A 12,261-nucleotide genomic window follows, 5' to 3' on the forward strand; every position below is an offset into this window, starting at 1 on the left:
CACCGCCCCGTGATTCATGGCCTCCAATCAGCGACCCGAGTTTTAACGCATGCGCATGTATCTGCGTTAGTGTACCTGGTGCTCTGGTTGATAGCCCACGTGACTCCACATAAGCCAATCATCGCCCTCACCGCCAAGGACCCGCCTCCGGGGGCTAGCTTTCTGGCTCCTCCTCCACCAATCAACTTCAGCCTTTGGCTCAGTCTGTGACTTTCCCTGCGGAATTTCGACACTAGTCAGCTGATCACTGATCGTCACGTGATAGCTCCATGCCGGAAGACGCTGCCAATCCTCGCCTGGGTTTGACAGCTCTTTTGCGCAGAGCTTAGTCTCCGTCTCCTCTTTTTACCTCCTGAAGGTCTCTTTTACTTGGAAAGGCGTCAGTGGGTAAGAAGGAAAGCGGTCTGTTTTCTTGCGCCCTCTGTCGACCTATGCCGAAATTGGTTTGGGAAGGCCAGTGAAGGCGGCATATCTCATTTTATTGTGTTTTGCTTTCTTGCCCTTCCAAGATACACTTAAAAAAAAAAAAAAACCAAATTGAAGGTTTGTGGCAATCCTGCATTAAGCAGGTCTCTCAGAGCTGTGCGGTTTCCCAAACAGCATTGACTCATTTAGTGTCTCAATGTCATGTTTAATAATTCTCACAATATTTTAAAGTTTTTTGTTACTCTTGTTAGGGTGACCTGTGGTTGGTGACCTTTGATGTTATTATTAGGACTGGCTCAGATAATGATGAGTATTTTTTAGCAATAAATTATTTCTAAATTATACATTTCTAAAATAATGCTGCTGCACCCTTAATAGACTGAAGTATTCTTGCCTGGTGAGTTACTTGGACAGAGGAGCCTGGCCGGCTAAAGTTCATGGGGTCTCAAAGAGTCGGATACAACTGAGCGACTTACACACACACACACACACACACACAGTGTAAACATAACTTACATGCACTGGGAAACAAAGGGAAAGTCATGTGACTGGCTTTATTTATTTATGAACTGAACCTGCAATGTCTTAGAGGTATGCAGAGGGGAGCAGAGGTCGTCTCTGGTTTCATTTAAAAAAAAATAGCTGGTGAAACTTAAAATTTAGGTTCAACCATATCTAGCTCCCAGATCTTAGTTTTTAATACTCTGTTCTCCAATAAGAGGAATGAGAGCTCCTTGGATAAAAGGCTGGTTATAAGACATTGCACAGGATGAGCCTGGAGCATCTTGTAGTTCCAGAAGGGAAGTCTCCTGGCCTCCATCTCTTTGTCTATCTGCCTCCACCCTCCCCCACACACACACCCCCCCCCCACCCCCACATCATGGAATCTCCTTCTCTCTCCCTCCCTCTCTCTCTCTCTCTCTCTCTCTCTCTCTCTCTCTCTCGCACACACACACACACGATGAGGTATATCAAAGAGACAAGAGCCAACTGAAAGAGCTCCCAGTGTCAAAGCTGGAACGATCTGAGCAACAGGCAGCACTGGATTATAACCCAGTCTATAAAATCTCCATGAGCTCATGCTGATATAAATGACTGAACAAATAAATGGTGGAGAATAAGCAAATATTCCAACTAATTTATGTGGATATTCCATTCTCAAGATGGAATATGACTCTTCACTCCTCGTGTAGACGGTGCACAGTGACTTTCTTCCACAGAGGACAGTGGTGGGGGTGGAGGTACTACATTTACAGTGTGGAAACCTGACAAACATTGTCAGTCAGGTGATGGAGGTTAACAGCAACAGTGACAAGTCACGCTGATACTATGTACTCTTCATAACATGTGATGACAGTGGTGCTTCACCTCTGTGGTCTTCCTCACGCTCTGATCAGGAGAAAAACATCAGACTAACCCTGGCTGAGGCACACTCTCCAAAATACCTCACCACGACTCCTCATAACTGTCATCAAAAACAAGGGAAGTCTGAGAAGCTGTCACAACTGAGAGGAACCTAAATGTGGTGTCCTGTGTAGGGAGGATCTTTGCACAGAAGAGGGACCTTAGGTAAAAACTAATGAAATCTGAATAAAATATAGACTTTAGTTAGTCAAAACATAGCAATACTGTCTCATTAACTGTAACAAATATACCATACTAATGTCAGATAATAGTAGGGGAGGACTTCTCTGGTGGTCCAGTGGTTAAGAACCCGCCTACCAGTGAAGGGAATCCGAGTTCAATCCCTGGTCTGGAAAAATTCCACATGCCGAGGGGCAACGCCCTTGCAGCAATGAAGACCCAGAACCGCCAAAAATAAATGAATAAATAAAAATTTTAAAGGTAATAATAGGGGCAACTGGGTGTGGGGTATATGATAATTCTCTGTAGCATTTTCCCAGTGTTCATGTAAATCTAAAAACTGTTCTACTAAGAAACGGTCTTTAAAAAAATTTTAAGTCCCAGGACTCTACCTCCAGTGATTCAGATTATGAAAGTCTGTGGTAGGGCACAAGAACGTGCATTTTTTACAGGACCCCCAAATAATCAGGATGGAGATAATTCAGGCTTGAGAAGACCCTCTTTTCTGAGGGTGGAGTTTGGCTGAGGGGAGGTAATGCACGAGAAACCTAGCCCGGCTCTCTCCTCAAGTTCAGAGTCTCTTTAGGACCACCCCTTGTGGTTGCCACTGCATTCTGACCATAGACAAGATTGGGGGGGGGGGGTGGCACGAATCTGGATAACCACAAGCAGTTTGGGTTCCCTGCCCCTCTAAGCAGCACAACTGTAAAAGTTTCCATTTGTTTTAAGCCATTAAGTTTCAGCTTAATTTGTTACACAGCAATAGATGCCTAACTTACCACCAGACAGTGAAGCCAGACACTTTCACTTTCAGAGTCAGCAGCCGCACTTGTGAGAGGGTGGGACCCACACAGTGAGTGGCAGCCCCTGCGCTCCATGAGCAGCAGCTGCTCAGGTCACACGGGGCAACTGCCAACACCCGATTTCCCTCTTCTCATCAACAGATATGTGGGGCTGGGCATTTTCCAGCTACGGAAGGAGATGACTGAGACCCAAACAGGGGAGGTGAAATTTGCCCAAGGTGGCAGAGGGACAGGGAGCCAGGCTGTCAATCCCGGATCATCCGATGCCAGGGTCCTTTCCCTTCACTGCAGTGTCCACACTGCTTCAAACTCAACTTCCTCCTCTACTGTCCTCCCGTCCCCTCTTTGCAGACTTACTGAGCTGAAATGGGGTCCCCCTGTGAAGTCTTCTTGTGTGTTAGTCACTCAGTCGTGTCCGACTCTTTGTGACCCTACGGACTGTAGCCTGCCAGGCTCCTCTGTCCGTGAAACTCTCCAGGCAAGAATACTGGAATGGGTCATTTCCTCCTCCAGAGGATCTTCTCTATCCAGGGACTGAACCCGGGTGTCCTGCACTGGGGGCAGATTTTTTACCATCTGAGCCACCAGGGAAGTCTCCTGACACCACCATTTACCCTGTTCCCCCAGCCAGTCCCTCAGAAGGCAGCAGACACAGTCATGCCTGAAGCTGTCAGTCCTCTGATGGGTCCCTCTTCCCCATCTCAGTTAACAGCGTCTACTCAGCCGCTCAACCCCCAAACCTGTTGTGCCAGCCTCGGCCCATCCTTTTCTTTACCAGCTGTCCATGTGATGTGTGACCCATCACCAAGTCTGAGTCTGCTTCTAACATGATCCTTAATGCCTGTGTTCCTGGCTCCCTTCACTGCTACCCCAGCCCAGGTCATCATCTCACCCTAGGGCCTTCTGGCTTCCCGTCTTGCCCACCACAACCTCCACACGGCAGCCGGAGCTCTGAACCACCTCCCTCGGTTCCCGGGGCAGTCTGTGCTTCTCCATGCTCTGGCCCGGAAGCCAGGTCTCAGCCTCAGTGGCGTCTTCCGCGCATCCCACCTCCCCATCCACCCACCTGCGCCCGCCACACCATCACTCCCTCGAACTTGGCCCCCAGCTGTTCCTTTCTTTGTGTCAGTCTGGAGTGGACACAAGGTCTGACTCCACAGGAGCCATTCCTGCTTCCTCTTCTTTTCCTGGCAAATGGGATTCCAGTTTTGATTGGGTGACAACAAACTTAAGGCAACACAGTTTTTTCTGCAGGCCCAGAAACAGATCTCCTGTGTCCAGTGTCCAGGATAATGGTGGCCATTTCCTTTCCTGCTGCCAGGGATCAGTTTAGAAAGAACATGGGGCAGTCTCTACGTTGGAGCCCCAAGAGTAAGTGTTTCCGGCCATTCATAACGCCCAACCTCGGCTCTCGGTGGTTGGATTTCGTGTACTATTGGGCCAAAAGGGTGACGGTGCCGCTAGGATGAAGCTTGTGAGATTTTTGATGAAACTTGAGTCACGAAACTGTAACCATTGAATTAGAGAATGGAACACAGGTCCATGGAACAATCACAGGCGTAGATGTCGGTATGAATACACATCTTAAAGCAGTGACAATGACCCTGAAGAACAGAGAGTGTGTACAGCTGGAAACACTGGGTATTCGAGGAAAGAACATCCGGTATTTTATTCTGCCGGACAGCTTACCTCTGGGTACACTTACCTCTGGATGTGGAACCAAAGGTGAAGGCTAAGAAAAGGGAAGCTGTTGCAGGAAGAGGTCGAGGCCGAGGAAGAGGACGTGGCCGAGGCCGAAGGCAGAGGAAGAGGGGGTCCTAGGCGATGATGTCTCTCAAGACTACTATTTCAAAGTATCGGGGAAGGAAGACTAATCCATGACAGAGGAAGAGTATGAGGCCAAAGCAGAGGAATGTGAAGTCCTAAGCGATAATGTTGCTGGAGCTTACTGTTTCACAGGGGTGGATGTTCAAGTTGTTTGTACAGGCTTTGTTTGTTTGTAGCAGTTTTTAATAAATATAAATGTAACACATTTGTCTGTTGACTATATCATATTTTTAAAGTTCATGTGTATATACTTGATATCAACACAGTAAGAGCCAGGCATTACTACTAGGTAGTCCCACAGTAATTCAATCTCAGATCAGGCTTTTAATTTTCTGAACTAAAATATTTCTTTTATGAATGTATATAGAATATATACCTTTTTATTTCACATGCACTGGCGTGTTTTATTGTTTTACCTTGATTCCATTCCGTGGAACCTTCCTACAAGTAAAATAAGTCCTTTTTGATACTTCAGAAACTGAGGTCCTGTGGAATGAGGTCTAAAATTGATTCTCCTTTTCCTGAGTTTTGGTCCATGGAGACATAGTTTCTTAGTAAAAGGTGATGCTCATCTTCTAATTCGGGAATTGTTGATTTTGTCGTCATTGTTAATGGGGTTTTTTTTGGGGTGTTGCCAGACAATGTGTGGGATCCTAGTTCCCCAACCAGGGATCAAACCCATGTCCATTGCATTTGAAGCAGAGAGTCTTAACCACTGGACCACCAGGGAAGTCTCTATTTTACATTCTCTGTGTTGAAACTGTAAACAATATTCACTAGATTATCTGTTATGAGCAGTGTTGAAACTTGTAAATGTGTAATGTACCTATCATTGGCTCCTGTACCAAATACTTTTACAAGTAGTTCTTTAAGAATGAAAAAAAGGCAACTGACTTATTTGCCAGCAAAACTGGATTCTTTCCTATCATTAATAAGGATTTATTGAATTGCTTTAATAGATTAGATTTAGAGAAAAATGTTTCAGTCGCTATGTGACTCCTGTGCCAGCCCCGTGGACTGTAGCCCACCAGGCTTCTCTCTCCATGGGATTTCCCAACAAGAATACTGGACTGGGTTGCCATTTCCTTCTCTAGGGAATCTTTCCGACACAGGGATCAAACCCATGTCTTTTGCATTGGCAGGCGGGTTCTTTACCACTGAGCCATCAGGGAAGCCCTAAAGAACGTACCTCTCAGTACAGAGTTTCTTATAAAGCTAGTTTACTGCTGTTTGTTTACATACTAAGACGAAAACCTGACCGAGGATTGGAGTGAACTAGATTCTGTATTTTGATTTAATCATGTATGTGGGTTTGTTTAATGAAAAAGAGATATTCTGCAAAGATTGTTACCAAACAAGATTTAGGCCTTCTGGGAGGTTAGGTAAATTGAGATAGCAACAGCATTTGTGTGTGGCATGTGTGTATGTGTGCTCATTCTTTTCCATCCTCTGTTTTTGTTCCTATTAATTGAATGCAAGCAGAAGGCAAAGGGACCCAGTGTTCCTCAAGGTGGGGAGATTTGAAGGGGACAAACAGTAAAGCACAAGTTGTGAATAAACATAAGATGACTCCAGACCTCATGGTACTAACAGGCTGAAAGGGAAACATATACACAATTGCAAATTGTGAATACTCTGATAATACTTTGTATTGTCTTGTCTGTTTTAAAAGTTGTGGAAGCTCATTTCAAATGCCAATAACAAAAAAATGTTTTAACTGTGCCTTTTTATTTGTTAACTTTTTTGGCTGAGCCACATGACACGCAGGGTCTTAGGTTCCCGACCAGGGAGTCAAAACGGTGCCCTCTGCAGTGGAAGTGTGGGGTCCTAACCACTGGACCGCCTGAGAAGTCCCTTAACTGTGTCTTATTTTGTGAATTTTAATGTTTCAAAGTTTGTAGTGTGAAACTAGTCTGGTAACAGAGTTTAAATGTAAGGCTAAACCTAGTGGGTACTGCATTGAATATGTCAACTTTAATAATAGTTATTTTATCAGCACAAGTGACTTTGAGAATAGCCAGAATTGCAATTTGGCAGTGCAAACTATGGCAGACCACAGGCAAATCCAGAGAACCAGGAAGCGGGCCTTGGTTATATTTTTATAGGGCATGGGAGAAGGAGGCAGGGAGGCCTTGGGAGGGGCAATAATAAGCAGAATCTTTTGCAGGAAGAGGCCTCTCATTGGTTGGGTAACTACAGTTTCTGATTGGCTGGGCTCCCCAGGGGACAACAGATGGTTTCATCTCCAGATGTTTGAAGTAATTGGGTTCAAGTGAAGCTGGCCAGTTGGACCTCAGAACTTTCCTCATTGTCCTACTTCCTTTGGTTTTTAAGGGCAGGCTTCACCAGGCATGTGGTATTACGAAAAGGATTGCCTTCTGTTTTTGTTTTGGGGTGGGTTTTTTTCCTTTTGGCTGCACTACTTGATTTGTGAGTTCTTAATTCCCCAACCAGGGATCAAACCCAAGTCGTCAACAGTGAAAGAAAAGCACAGAGTGCTAACCACTGGACAGCTGGGGAATTCCCAATTTGATATCTTTTAAAGCTTAAGATTTTGTGAAATTTGGGGGTTTAAAGAAATAAATGAGTTTAGGTAGAAAACTGTAAGTGAGCTAATAGAGAAATTATATTTCACAGCATGTTTTGTTTTACTACAACTAGATTGGTTAAGCAAGGATGGTTTAGTATTTTGAAATGTAATAATGTGTTTAGTAGTCAAAATTCACATGGTCTTCCATAATATCAGAATAACATTTAATAACCCAATTGTCATTCCTAAAAACCTAAAATGGACTTTGCTTATCATGTTGACGAAGAATTTTCTATCTTCAACCAACAACAGTCATTTCTAGAGACATGCCAATTAAAACAACAAAAGAATGAAAAAAAAAAAAGAAAGAAAGAAAGAACACGCGCTACAGTTCTGGCCAAGGAGATGCGAGGCGAGTTCTGCTGGGCACTGCTACAAGGGGTTTCTGTGTGTATATGTGTGTTTTCAGTCGTGTCTGACTCTTTGTGACCCCATGGACTGTAGCCTGTCAGGCTCCTCTGTCCATAGGATTTCCCAGGCAAGAATACTGGAGTGGGTCACTATTTCCTTCTCCAGGGATCTTCCCAACTCAAGGATCAAAGTCACCTCTCCTGCGTCTTCTGCATTGGCAGGTGGGTTCTTGACTAGCGCCACCTGAGAATGTCCTAACGTCCCCGGGAAGCCCTGCTCAAGCTTTTCTCCCTCTAAGGAAGGGAAACAAGGCGGGCAGGGACGTGCTGTCTGCCCTGTGCCCCCTGAAGGTTGGGGTGCTGGTGGAGGAGGAGGGGGTCCTTGCTCCTGCCAGCACTGGTCACCGCTGGCAGGCCTGAATTTCACAAGAGAGCTGCTCGCACCACTGCCACATGTCCTGAGAGCCTGAACCTACGCCTCTGAATAACCCCTCTGTTATTACGGCCAAAACCACATCCATGATCGATACCTAAACTGGTCTCTTTGCTGACTTATCACCGCTACCTTCCGCTCCTAAAATGTGAGCTCTGTGAGGGGAGGGCCCTGTCGCTCCATGTCCCCATGTCCCCACTGTATGGCCTGGGCACTGTCTGGCCTAACAACAGCAGGTGTTTAGTAAACGCTGGCAGGGACTCCGCTTACTCGTCTCTGTGGTTCCTGGAGGGGCAGGGGCTCAAGCCTTCACGGGATCAACAAGCGAGGAAGCCAGAAAAGAGCTGCTTAAGAACCCAATTTAATAAGATTTACAAGTCGACACGTACAAAAAAAGAAAAACCAAACCTAACAATGTACAAGTCATGTCAAGACTAGTGGCAGAATCTAGAATGCAGAGAGACCCTTGGTGAGGGGCCCTGGCGCGGTGGAGATCTGGTGGCAATTCCCACTGATTCTCTACATCTTGGCCTACTGAATAAACGTAACCAAAGGCGGAACTGGAGGCTAAGACTGAAGAGCTACCCAGATCTAACCTGTTCCCTCCCCAAGCCTTGCTGCTCCAGGAAGAGAGGAACTGAAAGAAGGGGAGAGACTATGAACCTAAGAGCATGGAGCTTCCGATACAGTGGCAGGGCCTTCACGGTGGTCAGATGACCGTGTGTCCCCTGCCTGCTCATGACCCAGTGCCCGCTGTGTCTGCAAGCTGGGCTGGCCCCTGGTGACAGGGACAGGTGAGGAAGGCAGAGGGACACCTTGGGGAGACTTGCTGCTTTGCCCCCGCTGCCACCCCGCCCTGAATCACCACTGCAGGGGCCCGATGTCAGCCCCCAGCTCCTCCTCCTCCTCCTCTTCCTCCTTCAGCTGGAAGGGCTTCACCGGCCACTTGACCCTGACGATGGGCTCCACGTGGTCCTGCAGCCGGTGCCGCTTCATGTGGGCATTTCGACTCTTGATCTTATCAAACACCCTGCAGAGGCACCAGAGGACATGGGGATCAGAGCAGGGGGAGGCGGGCAGTGGGAGGGGGGGACCCTGAGAGGATGGAGTGGGGCTGAGGGTGGGCGGTACAGGCGCCTCCAAGGAGCCTAGTACCTCTCACACTCCCGGCAGGGAAAGGCGCCCTGGCCCTCCACGCTCCCCGGTGCCTCGGGGCTCCGCTTGGGGCCAGCGCTCGGGCTGGAGTTGAGGATGGACTCCCTCCTGTAACTCTTGGTCTTGATCTTTAGTTCGGGGGTTGGACGGTGGCTGGGTCTCTCCCGAGGACTGCAAGTGACCTGCAGGAGTGGGCAGAGGTGACAAAACAGTGCTGAGCCACCCCTTCACCCTGCTAAGGGACCAGCATTGATCCAGAGCCTATGGGAATATCGCCCATGGGCAGCCCTTCCTGCCGGGAGCACCCCCACCCCGCGCGGATGGGCACCAGGCCTCCAGATCGGGCTGAACTCCAAGACCCCCTGCCCCGAGACCCCTTACCTTGGGTTCCGCCCTGTCTACTTCATCTGGCTCCCTCCTGACCCTCTTTTCTGGCCCTGGGGCTCGGCCACAGTCAAACTTGATCATTTTTTTCCAGATGTAATAATACTCGACACACTGGGCTACGGTCTTTGTCTGGATCTGACGGGGGGAGACAGAAGCTGGCTACGGACAGCGCCTCAGGAGCAGTAGTGAGTGTGCCTTGATGCCCTAAAGCCCCTCCCCTTCAGGGGGCCAGCTGCCACTTTTTGAAAGCCCTCCTGAGCTCTCTCCTGCTATGGCTTGGCTGGCCCCTTTGCTAAAGGGGCAGAGAATCACAGACTCCTTCTGAGGGGTGAGGGGCTCAGAGAGGAAACCACCAGAGCCCACACCAGCTAAGCTCTGTGCGCTCTGAGCAACACAGCCAGCCCAGGAACCCTTCCCTCCAGGGAGACGCACACGGAGGTACACGTTTACTGTGACACCACGTGGAGCCACGTGTCTACTGACTAGGACTAATTAAAGCAGAGCACCCTTATGCAGTGGGTGCTTCATGGCCTCTGCGACAGCTGGGCAGGGCCCTCCAGTCAGTACTGAGGGATGAGGCCCACAAGAGGACACACAGTGGGATGTCCTCAGTGATCCAGTGGTTAAGAATCTGCCTGCCAATGCAGGGGATAGAGGTTCGATCCCTGGTCTGGGAAAATTCCACATGCTGGGGAGCAACTAAGCCCTTGCACCCTAGAGCCCAAGCTCTACAATGAGAGAAACCCCTGTAATGAGAAGCCCATGCACAACAAGGAAGGCCCAGTGCAGCCCAAGATGAACAGCTTTTTAAAAGAGAAGAGGACACACAATGGAATACTCCTCAGCAATAAACTGATGAATTACTGGCACACACGACAGCGTGGATGAAGCTCAAAACCGTTACGCTGGATGTAAGAAGTCAGACAAAGCAGATCACATGCTGTGTGATTACTCAATTTCTATAAAACTCTAGAAAATGCAAACTAATTTACAGTGGCAGGAAGCAGACAGGAGCTGAGGGCAGGAAGGAGAGGTTACAAAGGTGCAGGAGGAACTTGTGACCCCATGGACTGTAGCCCGCCAGGCTCCTCTGGCCATGGGATTTCTCAGGTAAGTATGCTAGAGTGGTTGCCATTCCCTTCTCCAGGGGATTTTCCCAACCCAGGAATCGAACCCGTGTTTCCTGTGTCTCCTGCACTGGCAGGCAGGTTCTCTGCCTGCTGAGCCACCAGGGCTAGGTACGTCAAAACATCAAATCTTACACTTCAATTATGTGCAGTTTGTGGACAAGTTTTTTTAAAAAGAGCAAAATAATCAGTGGGATATCAAAGAAATGATCTCATCGTTTTTTGAAAAAGTCTACATATGTGTGTAAACTGTATGGACAATAAATGCCTGTCAGGTTACAGTCAGAAGTAGGACAGTGGGGTGGGGCCTAGAGGGCTTTATTTTGAACATGGGCTTCTTTTCTGTACTGTTTGGGGCTGTTCTCAGTGATGGCTTTTTAAAGTTGTTAGTCGTTCACAGCAGGAGCAGAGGGTCGCTCCGACAGGCCCCGCGGCTCTAGCCCCTTGGCAGGGTGAGGGAACCTCGTCTATGCCAGCCTGCCACGTGCACCTTACCGTCTTGTGTATCAAGTTAAAGTCCTTCTTGTGGGCACAGAATGCCTTCTTAAAGAGCCTCTTCTCCATGGGGGTCCAGATGTCTGAACCTAGCAAGAAACAGCCGGGGGGCATTTCCTCCTCTGGGACCACAGTCATGGCCCCTCCTTCTTCAGGCTGCCATGACCCGGCACCGATTACATGCCAGGATCTCTGCTAAGCCCCTTTCTTGCATGGTCTCCTACAATCCTCACAAAACCTTAGCAGGTAGGGGCTATTACCATCCCCACTTGACAGATGCCACAACTGAGGCATCCACTGGTTAAGTGACTCCCAGGCTGGAGTGCCTGCCCCCAGCCCTCCCTGGCACCCCCTTCCCGCCAGGCAGAGCCTAGGAGCGAATGAGTGGACAGAAGGTAGGAACCGGCTAGAGAACAGCGCCCATGGAGTCCCCCGGAGAGAGGACAGGCCCTCCTGGGAAGGCAGGTGAGACCCCAAGAGAACACCGCGAGGCACGTGCAGAGACTGCCGTGGAAACTGACTGGCCCTCAGGAGCCTCAGCCAGGCCCACACCATGCCAGCAGTCGCGCTCCCCTCACCTGTGTAGCGGTAGTTGGCGAGAGGGTGAGTTCGCGGCTTCTGGGGTCCTCTGAGTAAGAGGGTCTCCAGGGCAACCTGGAACAGAGGTGTGGGGGGCGACTCAGCGAGGGCACGGGAGGTGGAGGCCCACTTGCATCCTTTCATTCATTTGAAAACCCCTTGCAGCCTGCCCTAAAGCCATGCTCCCCCCAGGGCCACGCCAAGCCCGTCCACCCGCTCACCCACCCCGCGCCTGCGCCTCACCTGGACATCACCCTGGGCTTCGTGCAGGCAGTGCAGCGCCAGCTCCAGGTTGGTGCCCCCGCCGGGCATCACGCTGGAGCAGGCCACGTTGCAGAGCTCTGTTACTGTTTCCAGGAGGGGACGGAGCGGAGACACAGAGGGTCAGTGACAGCCAGGGAGGAGGCCTCCCTGAGGGCACGGTAGGGTGGGAGAGGCTCCTTGTCACCACCTCCCTCCAGTAGAGGCCGGCTGAGGGCAGGGAGGGACCCGGAGGAAGGGCTGC

General features: G+C 49.2%; 1 protein-coding gene and 1 pseudogene across 4 annotated transcripts in view; one reads left to right on the forward strand and one right to left on the reverse strand.

Moving 5' to 3' along the window:
* The first annotated feature begins 320 nt into the window (after positions 1-320).
* Positions 321-4,773, forward strand: LOC122692247 (annotated as a pseudogene).
* A 3,546-nt stretch (positions 4,774-8,319) lies between these two features.
* The window catches only part of ZNF541 (zinc finger protein 541), a 53,061-nt gene continuing 49,119 nt past the window's right edge, over positions 8,320-12,261 (reverse strand). For all 4 annotated transcript variants that reach the window (XM_043899637.1, XM_043899640.1, XM_043899639.1 and 1 more), the window contains 6 exons: positions 12,000-12,103; positions 11,756-11,831; positions 11,178-11,266; positions 9,550-9,690; positions 9,169-9,350; positions 8,320-9,043 (listed from right to left, as the gene is read on the reverse strand). In XM_043899637.1, the coding sequence (XP_043755572.1) occupies positions 8,875-9,043; positions 9,169-9,350; positions 9,550-9,690; positions 11,178-11,266; positions 11,756-11,831; positions 12,000-12,103 (761 nt within the window). In that variant the 3' untranslated portion in view covers positions 8,320-8,874. The remainder of the gene's footprint in view (positions 9,044-9,168; positions 9,351-9,549; positions 9,691-11,177; positions 11,267-11,755; positions 11,832-11,999; positions 12,104-12,261) is intronic.

Source organism: Cervus elaphus, chromosome 4 (genome assembly GCF_910594005.1).
Source record: "Cervus elaphus chromosome 4, mCerEla1.1, whole genome shotgun sequence".
NCBI lineage: Eukaryota > Metazoa > Chordata > Mammalia > Artiodactyla > Cervidae > Cervus > Cervus elaphus.